The following is a 12,745-nucleotide window of genomic DNA, read 5'->3' on the forward strand; positions in this document are numbered from 1 at the left end:
AGAAATACTGTACCGGGGTAGAAAATCATCAAGAGACATGTACTGATTATGGCCTTTAATAGCCAGATCAACAAAGCCAACAATGATACAGGTTAATAACCAAGATGGTGTCCAAACCCTCTGTTCTGGGAGAAACGCTCCGTGCTTTGTCAGCAACACATCACATGTCTCTGTGTAAGACTTTGCAGTGTCAGTTTCTATATATGACATTATTATTGACATATTATAATTGTAGATTCAAGTGTTGTGATCCTACCGCCCCCTCTGGCTCTTCCCCAGGAACCGTTTTGAAGCGTGCGTAGCGTCTGCTGCCCGGTAGAGAAGAAATGGCCACTGGGCCATGTTTTGGTGAAATATGACGTCAAGGCCCTCCTGAAAGGAAAGAAATTTGATCAGTCTGCTATCAGACCAGACACCATCCAAAAACTTCACTACAAATCTGACAGAGAACAGTAGTGCAATAGGAACATTTAAGATGAATAAAGTTAATATTCAGTTAAAAGTAATTAACACAATGCTTAGCATATTATAACTTTTCCCTTTATATAATACACATGATTTCCCGTGTTCTATTTGGGACACTCATTTGTGTATGGGTTGATGGTAACTAGACTTGATACTGGGTATTATGGATTGTTCTCATATCTGTTGATCAGTGGCTGATTTAGGTATAGGCAACATGGGCAGCATCCTGAACAGGGCGCCCGCAAAATTTTGGGGGGGAATGGTGACATTTGCTCAATCAGTTTTCCATCGCTCATTTGCACGTCACGTCATTGATATCATGTCCCCGTGTGGGACTGTGGGTCAGTTAACCTTGTCAGAGTGGGCGCCCTGATTCTAGTTTGTGAGCTAGTGGGACTGTGGGTCAGTTAACCTTGTCAGAGTGGGAGCCCTGATTCTAGTTTGTGAGCTAGTGGGACTGTGGGTCAGTTAACCTTGTCAGATTGGGCGCCCTGATTCTAGTTTGTGAGCTAGTGGGACTGTGGGTCAGTTAACCTTGTCAGAGTGGGAGCCTTGATTCTAGTTTGTGAGCTAGTGGGACTGTGGGTCAGTTAACCTTGTCAGAGTGGGCGCCCTGATTCTAGTTTGTGAGCTAGTGGGACTGTGGGTCAACTAACCTTGTCAGAGTGGGCGCCCTGATTCTAGTTTGTGAGCTGGTGGGACTGTGGGTCAGTTAACCTTGTCAGAGTGGGCGCCCTGATTCTAGTTTGTGAGCTGGTGGGACTGTGGGTCAGTTAACCTTGTCTGAGTGGGAGCCCTGATTCTAGTTTGTGAGCTAGTGGGACTGTGGGTCAGTTAACCTTGTCTGAGTGGGAGCCCTGATTCTAGTTTGTGAGCTAGTGGGACTGTGGGTCAGTTAACCTTGTCTGAGTGGGAGCCCTGATTCTAGTTTGTGAGCTAGTGGGACTGTGGGTCAGTTAACCTTGTCAGAGTGGGCGCCCTGATTCTAGTTTGTGAGCTAGTGGGACTGTGGGTCAACTAACCTTGTCAGAGTGGGCGCCCTGATTCTAGTTTGTGAGCTAGTGGGACTGTGGGTCAGTTAACCTTGTCAGAGTGGGAGCCTTGATTCTAGTTTGTGAGCTAGTGGGACTGTGGGTCAGTTAACCTTGTCAGAGTGGGCGCCCTGATTCTAGTTTGTGAGCTAGTGGGACTGTGGGTCAACTAACCTTGTCAGAGTGGGCGCCCTGATTCTAGTTTGTGAGCTGGTGGGACTGTGGGTCAGTTAACCTTGTCAGAGTGGGCGCCCTGATTCTAGTTTGTGAGCTAGTGGGACTGTGGGTCAGTTAACCTTGTCAGAGTGGGAGCCTTGATTCTAGTTTGTGAGCTAGTGGGACTGTGGGTCAGTTAACCTTGTCAGAGTGGGCGCCCTGATTCTAGTTTGTGAGCTAGTGGGACTGTGGGTCAACTAACCTTGTCAGAGTGGGCGCCCTGATTCTAGTTTGTGAGCTGGTGGGACTGTGGGTCAGTTAACCTTGTCTGAGTGGGAGCCCTGATTCTAGTTTGTGAGCTAGTGGGACTGTGGGTCAGTTAACCTTGTCTGAGTGGGAGCCCTGATTCTAGTTTGTGAGCTAGTGGGACTGTGGGTCAGTTAACCTTGTCAGAGTGGGCGCCCTGATTCTAGTTTGTGAGCTAGTGGGACTGTGGGTCAACTAACCTTGTCAGAGTGGGCGCCCTGATTCTAGTTTGTGAGCTAGTGGGACTGTGGGTCAGTTAACCTTGTCAGAGTGGGAGCCCTGATTCTAGTTTGTGAGCTAGTGGGACTGTGGGTCAGTTAACCTTGTCAGAGTGGGCGCCCTGATTCTAGTTTGTGAGCTAGTGGGACTGTGGGTCAACTAACCTTGTCAGAGTGGGCGCCCTGATTCTAGTTTGTGAGCTAGTGGGACTGTGGGTCAGTTAACCTTGTCAGAGTGGGAGCCCTGATTCTAGTTTGTGAGCTAGTGGGACTGTGGGTCAGTTAACCTTGTCTGAGTGGGAGCCCTGATTCTAGTTTGTGAGCTAGTGGGACTGTGGGTCAACTAACCTTGTCAGAGTGGGCGCCCTGATTCTAGTTTGTGAGCTAGTGGGACTGTGGGTCAGTTAACCTTGTCAGAGTGGGCGCCCTGATTCTAGTTTGTGAGCTAGTGGGACTGTGGGTCAGTTAACCTTGTCTGAGTGGGAGCCCTGATTCTAGTTTGTGAGCTAGGCAGGCTACTGCCTGGGAAGGTCTCCCACTCAGAAGTACGAGATGGGGAGGGGGCGGTGGTAGGTTGACCTCAGGTCTCCCCACTAGAAGCCCGAGGTAGGGGGAGTGGGGGAATCTATCAAATAGCGCACATCTAACGTTGAACAGTACTAATTAGTAAAATCAGTCACACCACAAAATGCTACCAAATAAACCACAATTCATTCATAATACTGTGAATATATAGTGGGGGTTCGCCCAGGGGGCTATACAAGCTAGAACAGCCACTGCTGTTGATAGTGATTGATGCTAGACTGGAGGTACAAAGACAGAGGACATTGATTGTTATTATTTTCTGTGACAGTGTGCGATTCTGTAGCAGTTGATGTTGTGACTTCCTACCTGCCCCTCAGCAGGTGTTTACAGAACATTGGTGCTGTGAGATTAGAATATAAGGGCCTGCTTTGAAAAGGACAGTTAGACATTTTCTCTGCTTCTGTGGTGGAGGTGTCTCCCTGTTGTAACTTGTAATTAAACTGGATTGGTTTTGATTGACTTCATCAATGACTGCTCTCCTTTTTGTTCACCTGGAAATTCCGATTACAATAAGTATTTGTAAGGAAGAACTGAGATGGGCGTCTGCCACTCGATCACTTAATTCCAAGTAGATTTGTGTAAGGTTAGATTCTCCAATTTTCTTATCGATCCCAAACTCCCCATAGTATCTGGAAAACAAACGTGGATCATTCGTTTCCATGTCATCTACATAAGTACAATAGTTATTAGTTATAAATAGGACTCATACACAACACTCACACTGTGGTTATTTAATAAACAATTTGTTTTACTCCAAAAACCCAGCAGCAGACTTTGAGAAGCCCGTCCTCCCAGGCTGTGATTAGAGGGAAGTTTAGAGAAGCAGATTTGAGAAGTCTCTGAAGAGCAGGGGAACTGTTATGAGATAGTACTGAAGCGTGGAACGGTAGACGCAGCAGCGCCCGCCGTCTCTCTCATGCTCGGGCTGTTCCAGGTGTCCTCACACGCCGCCAACGCAACCTGCCGTCTCCTGGGTGCGTGTGTGTGCGTCTGTCCAGGCTCAGGTACGCTATGCTGATTAAACCCACGGCTAAGCGCAAAAAGCGCCCGCCTGCTAGCGCCAATGACCCTGAATACACATATGGCTGTTTTGGGGAAAACAAATGGGCGGAAAATGGAATACACAAGCGCAGCTGGTACAGAGAAGAGGAGTAAAAAAAAATATCCTCATTCAGAGGAGCAACCAGCCGAGCCAAACACTGAAAGAGTCCGGGAGAGAGGATTTTTATGTTTTCTGTTCTGTGTGAGTGAGGGAATGAGTGTTGGAGTGTGTGTGGGGTGTGTGTGTGTATACCTTCCCACCATCTGAGAGTTGTTGTAGACCGGGACATTAGGCCTGTCGCTGCTGTTGTAGGGACCGAAGTGGCAGTTTGGAGCACCAAACCATTCATCAAAACCGTGCTCCAGAGGTAGGCGATGAGCTCTGTGACCAAGATGCCTTAGGCCAGGAAAAAAAGATGGGGGAAGGAGAAACACAGAATTAGAATTGTCACTATTGTTACCACTTCAAATTAGATAAAAATGAATGGTGCCCACCACTTGCCGATGATCTTGTTGACGTAACCCTTCTTCTTCAGTACCTGTGGTAATAGAATTTTATCCTTTGAGATCCCTCCTACTATCTCCTGGGGTGTGTAGGCTGCAAAGGTCAGGGGTTACATTAATTTGTGGGGCAAAGCAGCAAGGAAAATATAACTCAAAAGAGAGAGAGTGAGAGCTCACCATTCCTGGCATAGGCATTGGTGGTATAGAATGCATTTCTAACTGGTAATCGTCCTATCAGAAGTGAAGCTCTGGCTAAGGACTAATAGAATAAGAGACATCAACATCATGTTTTGATAAACTATTTAAATTATCAGCTGAATGAGTAGTTAATGTGGGAGAGGCTGCATGTGGTTTTACATAAAGTTCCACAGTATACAACTAGTCAGATCCAGGTTAAGCGAGCATTTTCTCAAGAAGCAGTGCAGCTTGGCGGGGTCGTGTTTCAGAGGACACACGGCTCTCGACCTTAGCCTCTCCCGAGTCCATACGGGAGTTGCAGCGATGGGACAAGACTGTAACTACCAATTGGATATCACGGAATCAGGGGGGAAAAAGGGGGTAGAAAATGAATAAATAATAAAAAAGAAATATATATATATATATATATATATATATATATATAAAGTGTGTGCAAAAAATGTGTGCAAAGCTGTCATCAAGGCAAAGGGTGGCTATTTGAAGAATCAAAAATCTCAGACATATTTTGATTCATTTAATAGTTTTTTGGTTACTACATGATTCTATATGTGTTATTTCATAGTTTTAATGTCTTCACTATTATTCTACAATGTAGAAAATAGTATAAATTAAGAAAAACCCTTAAATGAGTAGGTGTGTCCAAACTTTTAACTGGTACAGTATGTATGAACCGAGTTGAGCTTTGCATTTGGGTTTTGCATCAGGCTATATTTTCAAATACAAATATATACACTGCTCAAAAAAATAAAGGGAACACTAAAATAACACATTCTAGATCTGAATGAATGAAATATTCTTATTAAATAGTTTCTTCTTTACATAGTTGAATGTGCTGACAACAAAATCACACAAAAATTATCAATGGAAATCAAATTGATCAACCCATGGAGGTCTGGATTTGGAGTCACACTCAAAATTAAAGTGGAAAACCACACTACAGGCTGATCCAACTTTGATGTAATGTCCTTAAAACAAGTCAAAATCGAGGCTCAGTAGTGTGTGTGGCCTCCACGTGCCTGTATGACCTCCCTACAACGCCTGGGCATGCTCCTGATGAGGTGGCGGATGGTCTCCTGAGGGATCTCCTCCCAGACCTGGACTAAAGCATCCGCCAACTCCTGGACAGTCTGTGGTGCAACGTGGCGTAGGTGGATGGAGCGAGACATGATGTTCCAGATGTGCTCAATTGGATTCAGGTCTGGAGAACGGGCGGGCCAGTCCATAGCATCAATGCCTTCCTCTTGCAGGAACTGCTGACACACTCCAGCCACATGAGGTCTAGCATTGTCTTGCATTAGGAGGAACGCAGGGCCAACCGCACCAGCATATGGTCTCACAAGGGGTCTGAGGATCTCATCTTGGTACCTAATGGCAGTCAGGGTACCTCTGGCGAGCACATAGAGGGCTGTGCGGCCCCCCAAAGAAATGCCACCCCACACCATGACTGACCCACCGCCAAACCGGCCATGCTGGAGGATGTTGCAGGCAGCAGAACGTTCTCCACGGCGTCTCCAGACTCTGTCACGTCTGTCACATGTGCTCAGTGTGAACCTGCTTTCATCTGTGAAGAGCACAGGGCGCCAGTGGCGAATTGGCCAATCTTGGTGTTCTCTGGTAAATGCCAAAAGTCCTGCACGGTGTTGGGCTGTAAGCACAAGCCCCACCTGTGGACGTCAGGCCCTCATACCACCTTCATGGAGTCTGTTTCTGACCGTTTGAGCAGACACATGCACATTTGTGGCCTGCTGGAGGTCATTTTGCAGGGCTCTGGCAGTGCTCCTCCTGCTCCTCCTTGCACAAAGGCGGAGGTAGCGGTCCTGCTGCTGGGTTGTTGCCCTCCTACGGCCTCCTCCACGTCTCCTGATGCACTGGCCTGTCTCCTGGTAGCGCCTCCATGCTCTGGACACTACATTGACAGACACAGCAAACCTTCTTGCCACAGCTCGCATTGATGTGCCATCCTGGATGAGCTGCACTACCTGAGCCACTTGTGTGGGTTGTAGACTCAGTCTCATGCTACCACTAGAGTGAAAGCACCGCCAGCATTCAAAAGTGACCAAAACATCAGCCAGGAAGCATAGGAACTGAGAAGTGGTCTGTGGTCCACACCTGCAGAACCACTCCTTTATTGGGGGTGTCTTGCTAATTGCCTATAATTTCCACCTGTTGTCTATTCCATTTGCACAACAGCATGTGAAATTTATTGTCAATCAGTGTTGCTTCCTAAGTGGACAGTTTGATTTCACAGAAGTGTGATTGACTTGGAGTTACATTGTGTTGTTTAAGTGTTCCCTTTATTTTTTTGAGCAGTGTATATATAAATGGGAGCTCACCCTGGATATTGTGATTAAGCCACGTACCATTTCAGTATATGATTACATTTGTAATTAACATTCAGTGGCTGAATCCTTTAATACCCTCTCCGTGGCGTTAATGCAAATAGCCAGGTATGATGCACTTGGCTTCCTTCAGGCACTCACATCACACACACACATATGAGATAAGCAATTGATTAGGTCTTATTTACTTAAATATTAATTAGAAAAAAGAAAAGGGTCGATCTATTTTGCATAACACGTTCATTCAAATTCCCAAATTAGGTATCATTAGCATATTTCAATAGTGTATTATCCCTATTAGCATAATGAGTCTTCTCCCCTCTATCACCCAGGCACACACAGCTTAGGCTTCTGATGTATGCATCACATTGTTTCAAAAGGCTTTTGAAGGATTCCTGGCTGCACCTACCACCAACCTCTCACCCAAATCCCACTTCATCACAGTGACGTTATCATCACTGCAACTATTCCTCTCCAATGACAATATTATTGAATTGTCATCATTGATTGTCGCACTGACAGTCAGGTTCACACCAGCTTTCCAGACTATGAATTCAAGAGGATTGGGATTTTAATCAAGTATTACATGTATGTAGCTGACACTGACATGGAGAGCAGAGGGGGTTAGCTGTGTAGAAGTTGGGGAACAGCATCCCCTGGGCAACCATGAAGTCAAGGTTTGGGGTCTCAGAGGGCTGGCCAAACACCCCCACATCTCTCCAGCCCATCTAAACATTAGAGGAACAAGCTGTCAAATGACAGTGGATCAGAGAAATGGTTGCCATTTCCTGACAGAGACCAAATACCAAGCACATGTTTGCATGCTGTGTAGTATTGTATGTCAATGTGTGTCAAGTATACGTGGCATATAATCAGAGCAGACACAGCCTTTCCATTTGAGTAATCATGCCACAGGTTTTTAGAAATCATTATGAAAAAGTATCATGCCACAAAAGTAACACTCCTCAAACTAAACCTAAATCAACATCTTACGTCATCCATAAGAATGATGACAATGCTCGGAGTCGACTTGTTTGAAGGATTATCTGCCCAAATACCACATATTAAACTACAAAACAATATGAAAGTTTGAATTGGACAGACATCTATTGCAGTGATCACATGATAACACATTCAGGAAGCACATGACGAGTTCTCATTGTTTGCTTTCACGAGCGTTTTTAGCGCAACACTTGCGCATATTCAAATGGCGAAGCTGACTTTACTGCCCGATGTAGTCAAGCTTGAAAACACATTTTTGGATCGATTAAAATATGTATAATAAGTCCCGTTGTTTTACATAAACTGTTACACAAAATCAAAGTTAAGTTATCTTACTTGTCTTTATCTATCACACAGTCACGTGATACGTCTTGGCAGGCACAGCAGACATAATTCCAAGATGGCGGTCTGTATTGCTGTCATCGCTAAAGAGGTAAAATGAAACAAGAACGCTATTTACATCGACATTTGAATTTCGTTTTTGTATGTACTAGCCTATAAGGGGATACATAGTCAGTTGTACACCTGAATGCACTCAACTGAAATGGGTCTTCCGCATTTAACCCAACCCCTCTACGAAACCTGAGTGTTGACTGTGATGCTATAAGGCTAGGTAACGTTAGTAGGTAGCCAACTGGACTAACTAGATACATTGAGTATGGTTTATCGTAGAGTTCATTTGAGAGACAAGCATGCAATAATAACGCATCAAGTCAGACTTCAGGTGAAAGGTCCGGACGTAGATAGCTATTCGTATTCAATTAATATGCAGACAGCTAGCAGATCACTGCTGTTCTTCAATCTTGGTCCAAACCACAGAATGTTGGAAGTTTTTTTCTAGCCAAACACACCCAATGTTAACAAACCAGCTCATTAAGCCCTCAGGTGTATGTATTGGGCTGGAACAAAAAGCTTGCGCACCCTCAACCTGTGGTCCAGCACCATAGACATTCTATCTTCAAGTATTTGGCCAGTTATATACATGATCTTTTGTGGTGAATTTAGGCTTTATGGAAGGTTGCACTAATTAATTCTCTATTCTGTTAGAATTATCCTCTGTACATCCGAAGTGTACCCATACAGAATGAATTGAAGTTCCACTACACGGTGCATACCTCTCTGGATGTGGTGGAGGAGAAGATTTCAGCAGTCGGCAAAGCAATGGCAGACCAGAGAGAGCTTTACCTTGGGTTGCTGTACCCAACTGAGGACTACAAAGTGTATCCTTCTCATATGATAATTGTATATTACACTCCTGTCTGCATGTTTTTTCTCCTAATTGAAAATATTCTCCTTTACCGACATACCAGATATGGCTGTGTGACAAACTCCAAGGTGAAGTTTGTCATTGTTGCGGACTCGTCAAACACATCTCTGCGGGACAATGAGATTAGAAGTGTAAGTCAACCCCTGACTCTGTATGGTTCTCTTATGTTATCTTAATGGCTTTCAGGGGAATCTGATTGCTTCAGTTTATGGTCATTTTGAAACTACTTAAGTTGTTTCCTTCAGATGTTCAGAAAGCTACACAACTCATTTACTGATGTGATGTGCAACCCATTCTACAATCCTGGGGACACCATTCAGTCCAAGTAAGTTATCCCTACCACAGTGTCAGTTATGCAATGGTGTATCTATCAAAATTGCTATTGTCTGATTGACTTTTTTTTCCTCCAGGGCATTTGACAGTATGGTGTCTGCAATGATGGTGCAAGCTAGCTGATATTGTCCTCCTGAACATCTGTACATAATTTCCTGAAACCTTTTTGTGTTGCCTCATAATAAACTGTCCATTAGAACCTCTCATTTACACCATTTCAAAGAAGCACTATCAAGTGTAATTCATTTATTAATTTCTAAAGCAAAAATGGTTTGACATTATATACAGTGATAAACATTGAGCTATGTACTTGAAGCAAACTGCCAATTGCATGTCAATATAGTTAAGCCAAAAGAAAGCCAATCACAATTCAAATTTTAGCATTTGTGTTGTTTTTTTAACAACAACTATACTTACAAGCTCAATAGCCACACCAACAGAGTGATCTGATCAAAACATCCTTACAAAAAAAAGTATCTGACATGGCAAATGGCTGTGCAGTCAAACAGTTCTTGGGGTAAATCATTAAAATAAACTGTGCTCAACTAAAATAAACCACCATAGGCACAATCTTTTACAGTAATAAGCAGCAAACCAAGGCTGGCCTCCCATTCCCCCTACAAGAAGACAAAATGGCCATTGCAAAGTCTGACTTTTTATGGAGGCTGTTAACAAAAGATGCCATATGACTTAATTCAATGAGGTTGAAATCTGTGCTTGTCTCAATTTCTGCCCATTAACATGCATGGAAAATAATTTGCAAATGAGTAGAAACGAGCAAGTGACGATTTCCTGAAATTCACATTCCATGTTTATTAAACAATCACTTGAATCCAGACGTGATTCAGTAGTGTTGCTGCGGGTGCATGTGTCCAGTGTGCCCTGGCCTCGAGTGGTCAGTGGGTGGGGTTATGAGGAGAAGGCATGGGTGCCGTTTAGGGCCCTGCTCACGGTGCTCAGGAACCCCCCAGTGTCTCTTCCCAGCTGGGGGCCCATAGGGGTGTGGTGAGACTGACCTGGCTGGGCCAATGTTGTATCGGAACCTGCCTTGTTGATACCCATTGTATCTGGGTGGGTGGAAACCTCGTCCCCTGGATCGAGGACCTCTGTGAATCCCCCTGTCCGTGGTGCTGATTCCTGGCATGTTGGTCCTTTTAGGCAATACCTGCAATCCAAAGGCCACAGAAACAACCTAAAAGACCTGGAATAATTTACAGTTAACAGGAACACTTCATTCAGCTCAATTTATTAATGAATGTGCAACTTCATCAAATCAAGTGTTTTGAGTTTAGAATTCAGGTTTCCATTCCTACTAACCTTTATGACTCGGTCTCTGAATACCGTCTCATCCAGGCTCATGGCAGTCTGCACTGAGTCCCTGTCATGGAACTCAATATATGCAAAACTGGGAGAAAGAAAGTTGTCAACTTATACACAATAACATACTCAAATTGTAATCAGAACATACAAAACAAAATGTCCAAGAAACAAATAAAATGGTGCATAAACTATTTGTAATTGGACTTGGCATTAAAACTGGATGTCCCACGTGATGGGCTGGATAGTTAAACTCACCCCTTGGGATGGCCAGAGAATTTGTCACAAAGGATGGTTACTCTGTTGACAGGACCACAGCCATTGAAATGGATCTCCAACTCATCTGCAGTGGCACCATACTCCACCTGTTTAGTGTCCATAAAATATCAGTCTATGCATGAGGACCCTCAGTTACTTTGTGGATATCGTATCAAATATGAATTGTGTATAACTTGACATGAATGCTAAAGGTAAATGTAGACATTAATAAAAAGTAAACCTTACATTCCCCACATAGACAGATCTGTTGTCAGCATCTATCCTTTCCTCATGGGTCATTGTATAGAACATTCCTGCTGTTTTGAACAGAAGAGAACACTGGAGCATATTGCACACGACAAATCAAAAGACAGCAAACACAAAGCAACTAATTACAACACCTAGAGGAACTGTGGACTAGTTAGATATATTAATCAAAAGGTGTTTGCAAAAAGACACTAGAGTGACAGCCCCATTCCATCAGAGGAAGGGATAACCTGAAATAGAGGCTGCCGGGCCTTGGGCAATGAGGATACCCTTCTGGAACGCTGCGGCTCACTGCTCATCTCATTGGGCAATGATGTGAGCCACACCGTGGCAGGCCAGCCCAGTAGATGGGCTCAGGTGTGGGCCAGCTGGCTAGGCTGAACAGGAGCTCACCTGCCTGGATCTGGCTTTCTGTTGCCTCATAATGCACTGCTCTCAGCCGCTCCTCCTCCTCCATCTCTTGCACCCGTGCCTTGATGGCTTCGAACTCCTATATGGAAAGGGAAATGCCAAAACATCTGAAACATGCAGTATCATAACGACTATGCAGTATGAGACAATAAAAAATTTAAATAAACTTTCAGACAACATGAAAACATGTCTGAAACGCATCAGATGAGCAAGTGCCTTGAGGTTTCGGGTTCTAATGTGGCAGCGGGCCCACATATGCCTAGCATCTCAGTGGCCTATATGAGCAGCTGTCTTAAGTAACGTTAGTTTGAGGATGCAATTATATTGTTGTTCAGAACCACACATGCTGCTGCCACATTACGCAGGCGCGCCCCAGTGGATGGATAGATTGTGGCAAGATAATGCAGTTTAAAACATACAAAACTGCTATATCAATCAGGTAACATAGGTGGGACATAGCATATGTGCTGCAGTAATAATACAAATAGGCTACCTGGAATATCCCTAAACCCTACATTACGTAGCCTACAATCATTTGCGCATTCAAGAAAAAAAAAAGAAAAAAAACAGTAGGCTAGCCTGCAAATTGTATCACGCAAGGCCGAATGCAATTGTCTTATGTTCTTACATACCGGGTCCTCCATGTAATGATCTCCCGCGAGCTCGCCTTCTATGTACATATCTTGCCTTTGCTCCGCCATATTCAGTGGTCAACAGCAGACACCAAACCCATGCCCGCGGACGCCACTTCAATGCCCGCGACGTCGCTCCCTTGTAGCCAGTCCAGTGTAGGAGACTCCAATGCAATCGATGTTTTCTTTAATCACTAATCCGATTTTGATAAGCCTAATAAATGTAGCCTATATACAGAAGGTTGTTTGGGTTAAATAAAAATATCTTCCCGCGGACGGAATCTACCCACGCCTTGTCAATACTGGTTGCTTACCTGTCTGTCCAATATGACGAGGGGGAATGTCAATTAATTATCACCTGTCTGTGCATCACATGTTTGTGGGCTCGCCCCATCAGTTGTTGAATGGGCATTTT

At 44.4% G+C, this 12,745-nt stretch overlaps 3 protein-coding genes across 6 annotated transcripts in view; 1 reads left to right on the plus strand and 2 right to left on the minus strand.

Annotated features, from left to right (window-relative positions):
- Window positions 1-8,270, minus strand: part of LOC110506416 (N-acetylgalactosamine-6-sulfatase-like) — a 26,892-nt gene extending 18,622 nt beyond the window's left edge. Inside the window, exons 1-4 of the mRNA XM_036963515.1 lie at window positions 8,182-8,270; window positions 4,298-4,400; window positions 4,056-4,199; window positions 257-372 (exon numbers count right to left, since the gene is read on the minus strand). The gene's annotated coding sequence lies outside the window, so the exon portion shown is untranslated. The remainder of the gene's footprint in view (window positions 1-256; window positions 373-4,055; window positions 4,200-4,297; window positions 4,401-8,181) is intronic.
- LOC110506415 (trafficking protein particle complex subunit 2-like protein) lies at window positions 8,081-9,670 on the plus strand. 2 transcript variants are annotated; one of them, XM_021586009.2, is made up of 5 exons: window positions 8,126-8,278; window positions 8,893-9,065; window positions 9,156-9,243; window positions 9,358-9,437; window positions 9,523-9,670. In XM_021586009.2, the coding sequence occupies exons 1-5, from the start codon at window positions 8,246-8,248 to the stop codon at window positions 9,566-9,568; spliced, it is 420 nt and encodes a 139-aa protein (XP_021441684.2). In that variant the 5' UTR covers window positions 8,126-8,245; the 3' UTR covers window positions 9,569-9,670. The 2 variants fall into 2 exon arrangements, with proteins under 2 accessions (XP_021441683.2, XP_021441684.2); XM_021586008.2 differs by having other exon boundaries at window positions 8,081-8,278; window positions 8,893-9,243.
- A 6-nt stretch (window positions 9,671-9,676) lies between these two features.
- LOC110506414 (embryonic polyadenylate-binding protein 2-B) lies at window positions 9,677-12,745 on the minus strand. 3 transcript variants are annotated; one of them, XM_021586006.2, is made up of 7 exons: window positions 12,645-12,745; window positions 12,331-12,558; window positions 11,681-11,777; window positions 11,267-11,337; window positions 11,021-11,127; window positions 10,763-10,850; window positions 9,677-10,610 (listed from the first exon to the last, which is right to left on the minus strand). In XM_021586006.2, the coding sequence occupies exons 2-7, from the start codon at window positions 12,397-12,399 to the stop codon at window positions 10,290-10,292; spliced, it is 753 nt and encodes a 250-aa protein (XP_021441681.1). In that variant the 5' UTR covers window positions 12,400-12,558; window positions 12,645-12,745; the 3' UTR covers window positions 9,677-10,289. The 3 variants fall into 3 exon arrangements, with proteins under 3 accessions (XP_021441681.1, XP_021441682.1, XP_036819409.1); XM_021586007.2 differs by having other exon boundaries at window positions 11,267-11,334; window positions 12,331-12,649; XM_036963514.1 differs by having other exon boundaries at window positions 12,331-12,649.

This window comes from Oncorhynchus mykiss, chromosome 26 (genome assembly GCF_013265735.2).
Source record: "Oncorhynchus mykiss isolate Arlee chromosome 26, USDA_OmykA_1.1, whole genome shotgun sequence".
Classification (NCBI taxonomy): domain Eukaryota; kingdom Metazoa; phylum Chordata; class Actinopteri; order Salmoniformes; family Salmonidae; genus Oncorhynchus; species Oncorhynchus mykiss.

What these genes read in the sequence shown, in the direction of transcription:
- LOC110506415 (XM_021586008.2), top strand. Translation starts at nt 8,246, where the DNA reads ATGGCGGTCTGTATTGCTGTCATCGCTAAAGAG. An exon ending in TTGCTGTCATCGCTAAAGAG is followed by an intron (nt 8,279 to 8,892) that starts GTAAAATGAAAC and finishes CTATTCTGTTAG; the next exon opens with AATTATCCTCTGTACATCCG. An exon ending in GGGGACACCATTCAGTCCAA is followed by an intron (nt 9,438 to 9,522) that starts GTAAGTTATCCC and finishes TTTTTCCTCCAG; the next exon opens with GGCATTTGACAGTATGGTGT.
- LOC110506414 (XM_021586006.2), bottom strand. Translation starts at nt 12,399, where the DNA reads ATGGCGGAGCAAAGGCAAGATATGTACATAGAAGGCGAGCTCGCGGGA. An exon ending in GATCTGTCTATGTGGGGAAT is followed by an intron (nt 11,128 to 11,266) that starts GTAAGGTTTACT and finishes GACACTAAACAG; the next exon opens with GTGGAGTATGGTGCCACTGC. An exon ending in TTCTCTGGCCATCCCAAGGG is followed by an intron (nt 10,851 to 11,020) that starts GTGAGTTTAACT and finishes TCTTTCTCCCAG; the next exon opens with TTTTGCATATATTGAGTTCC.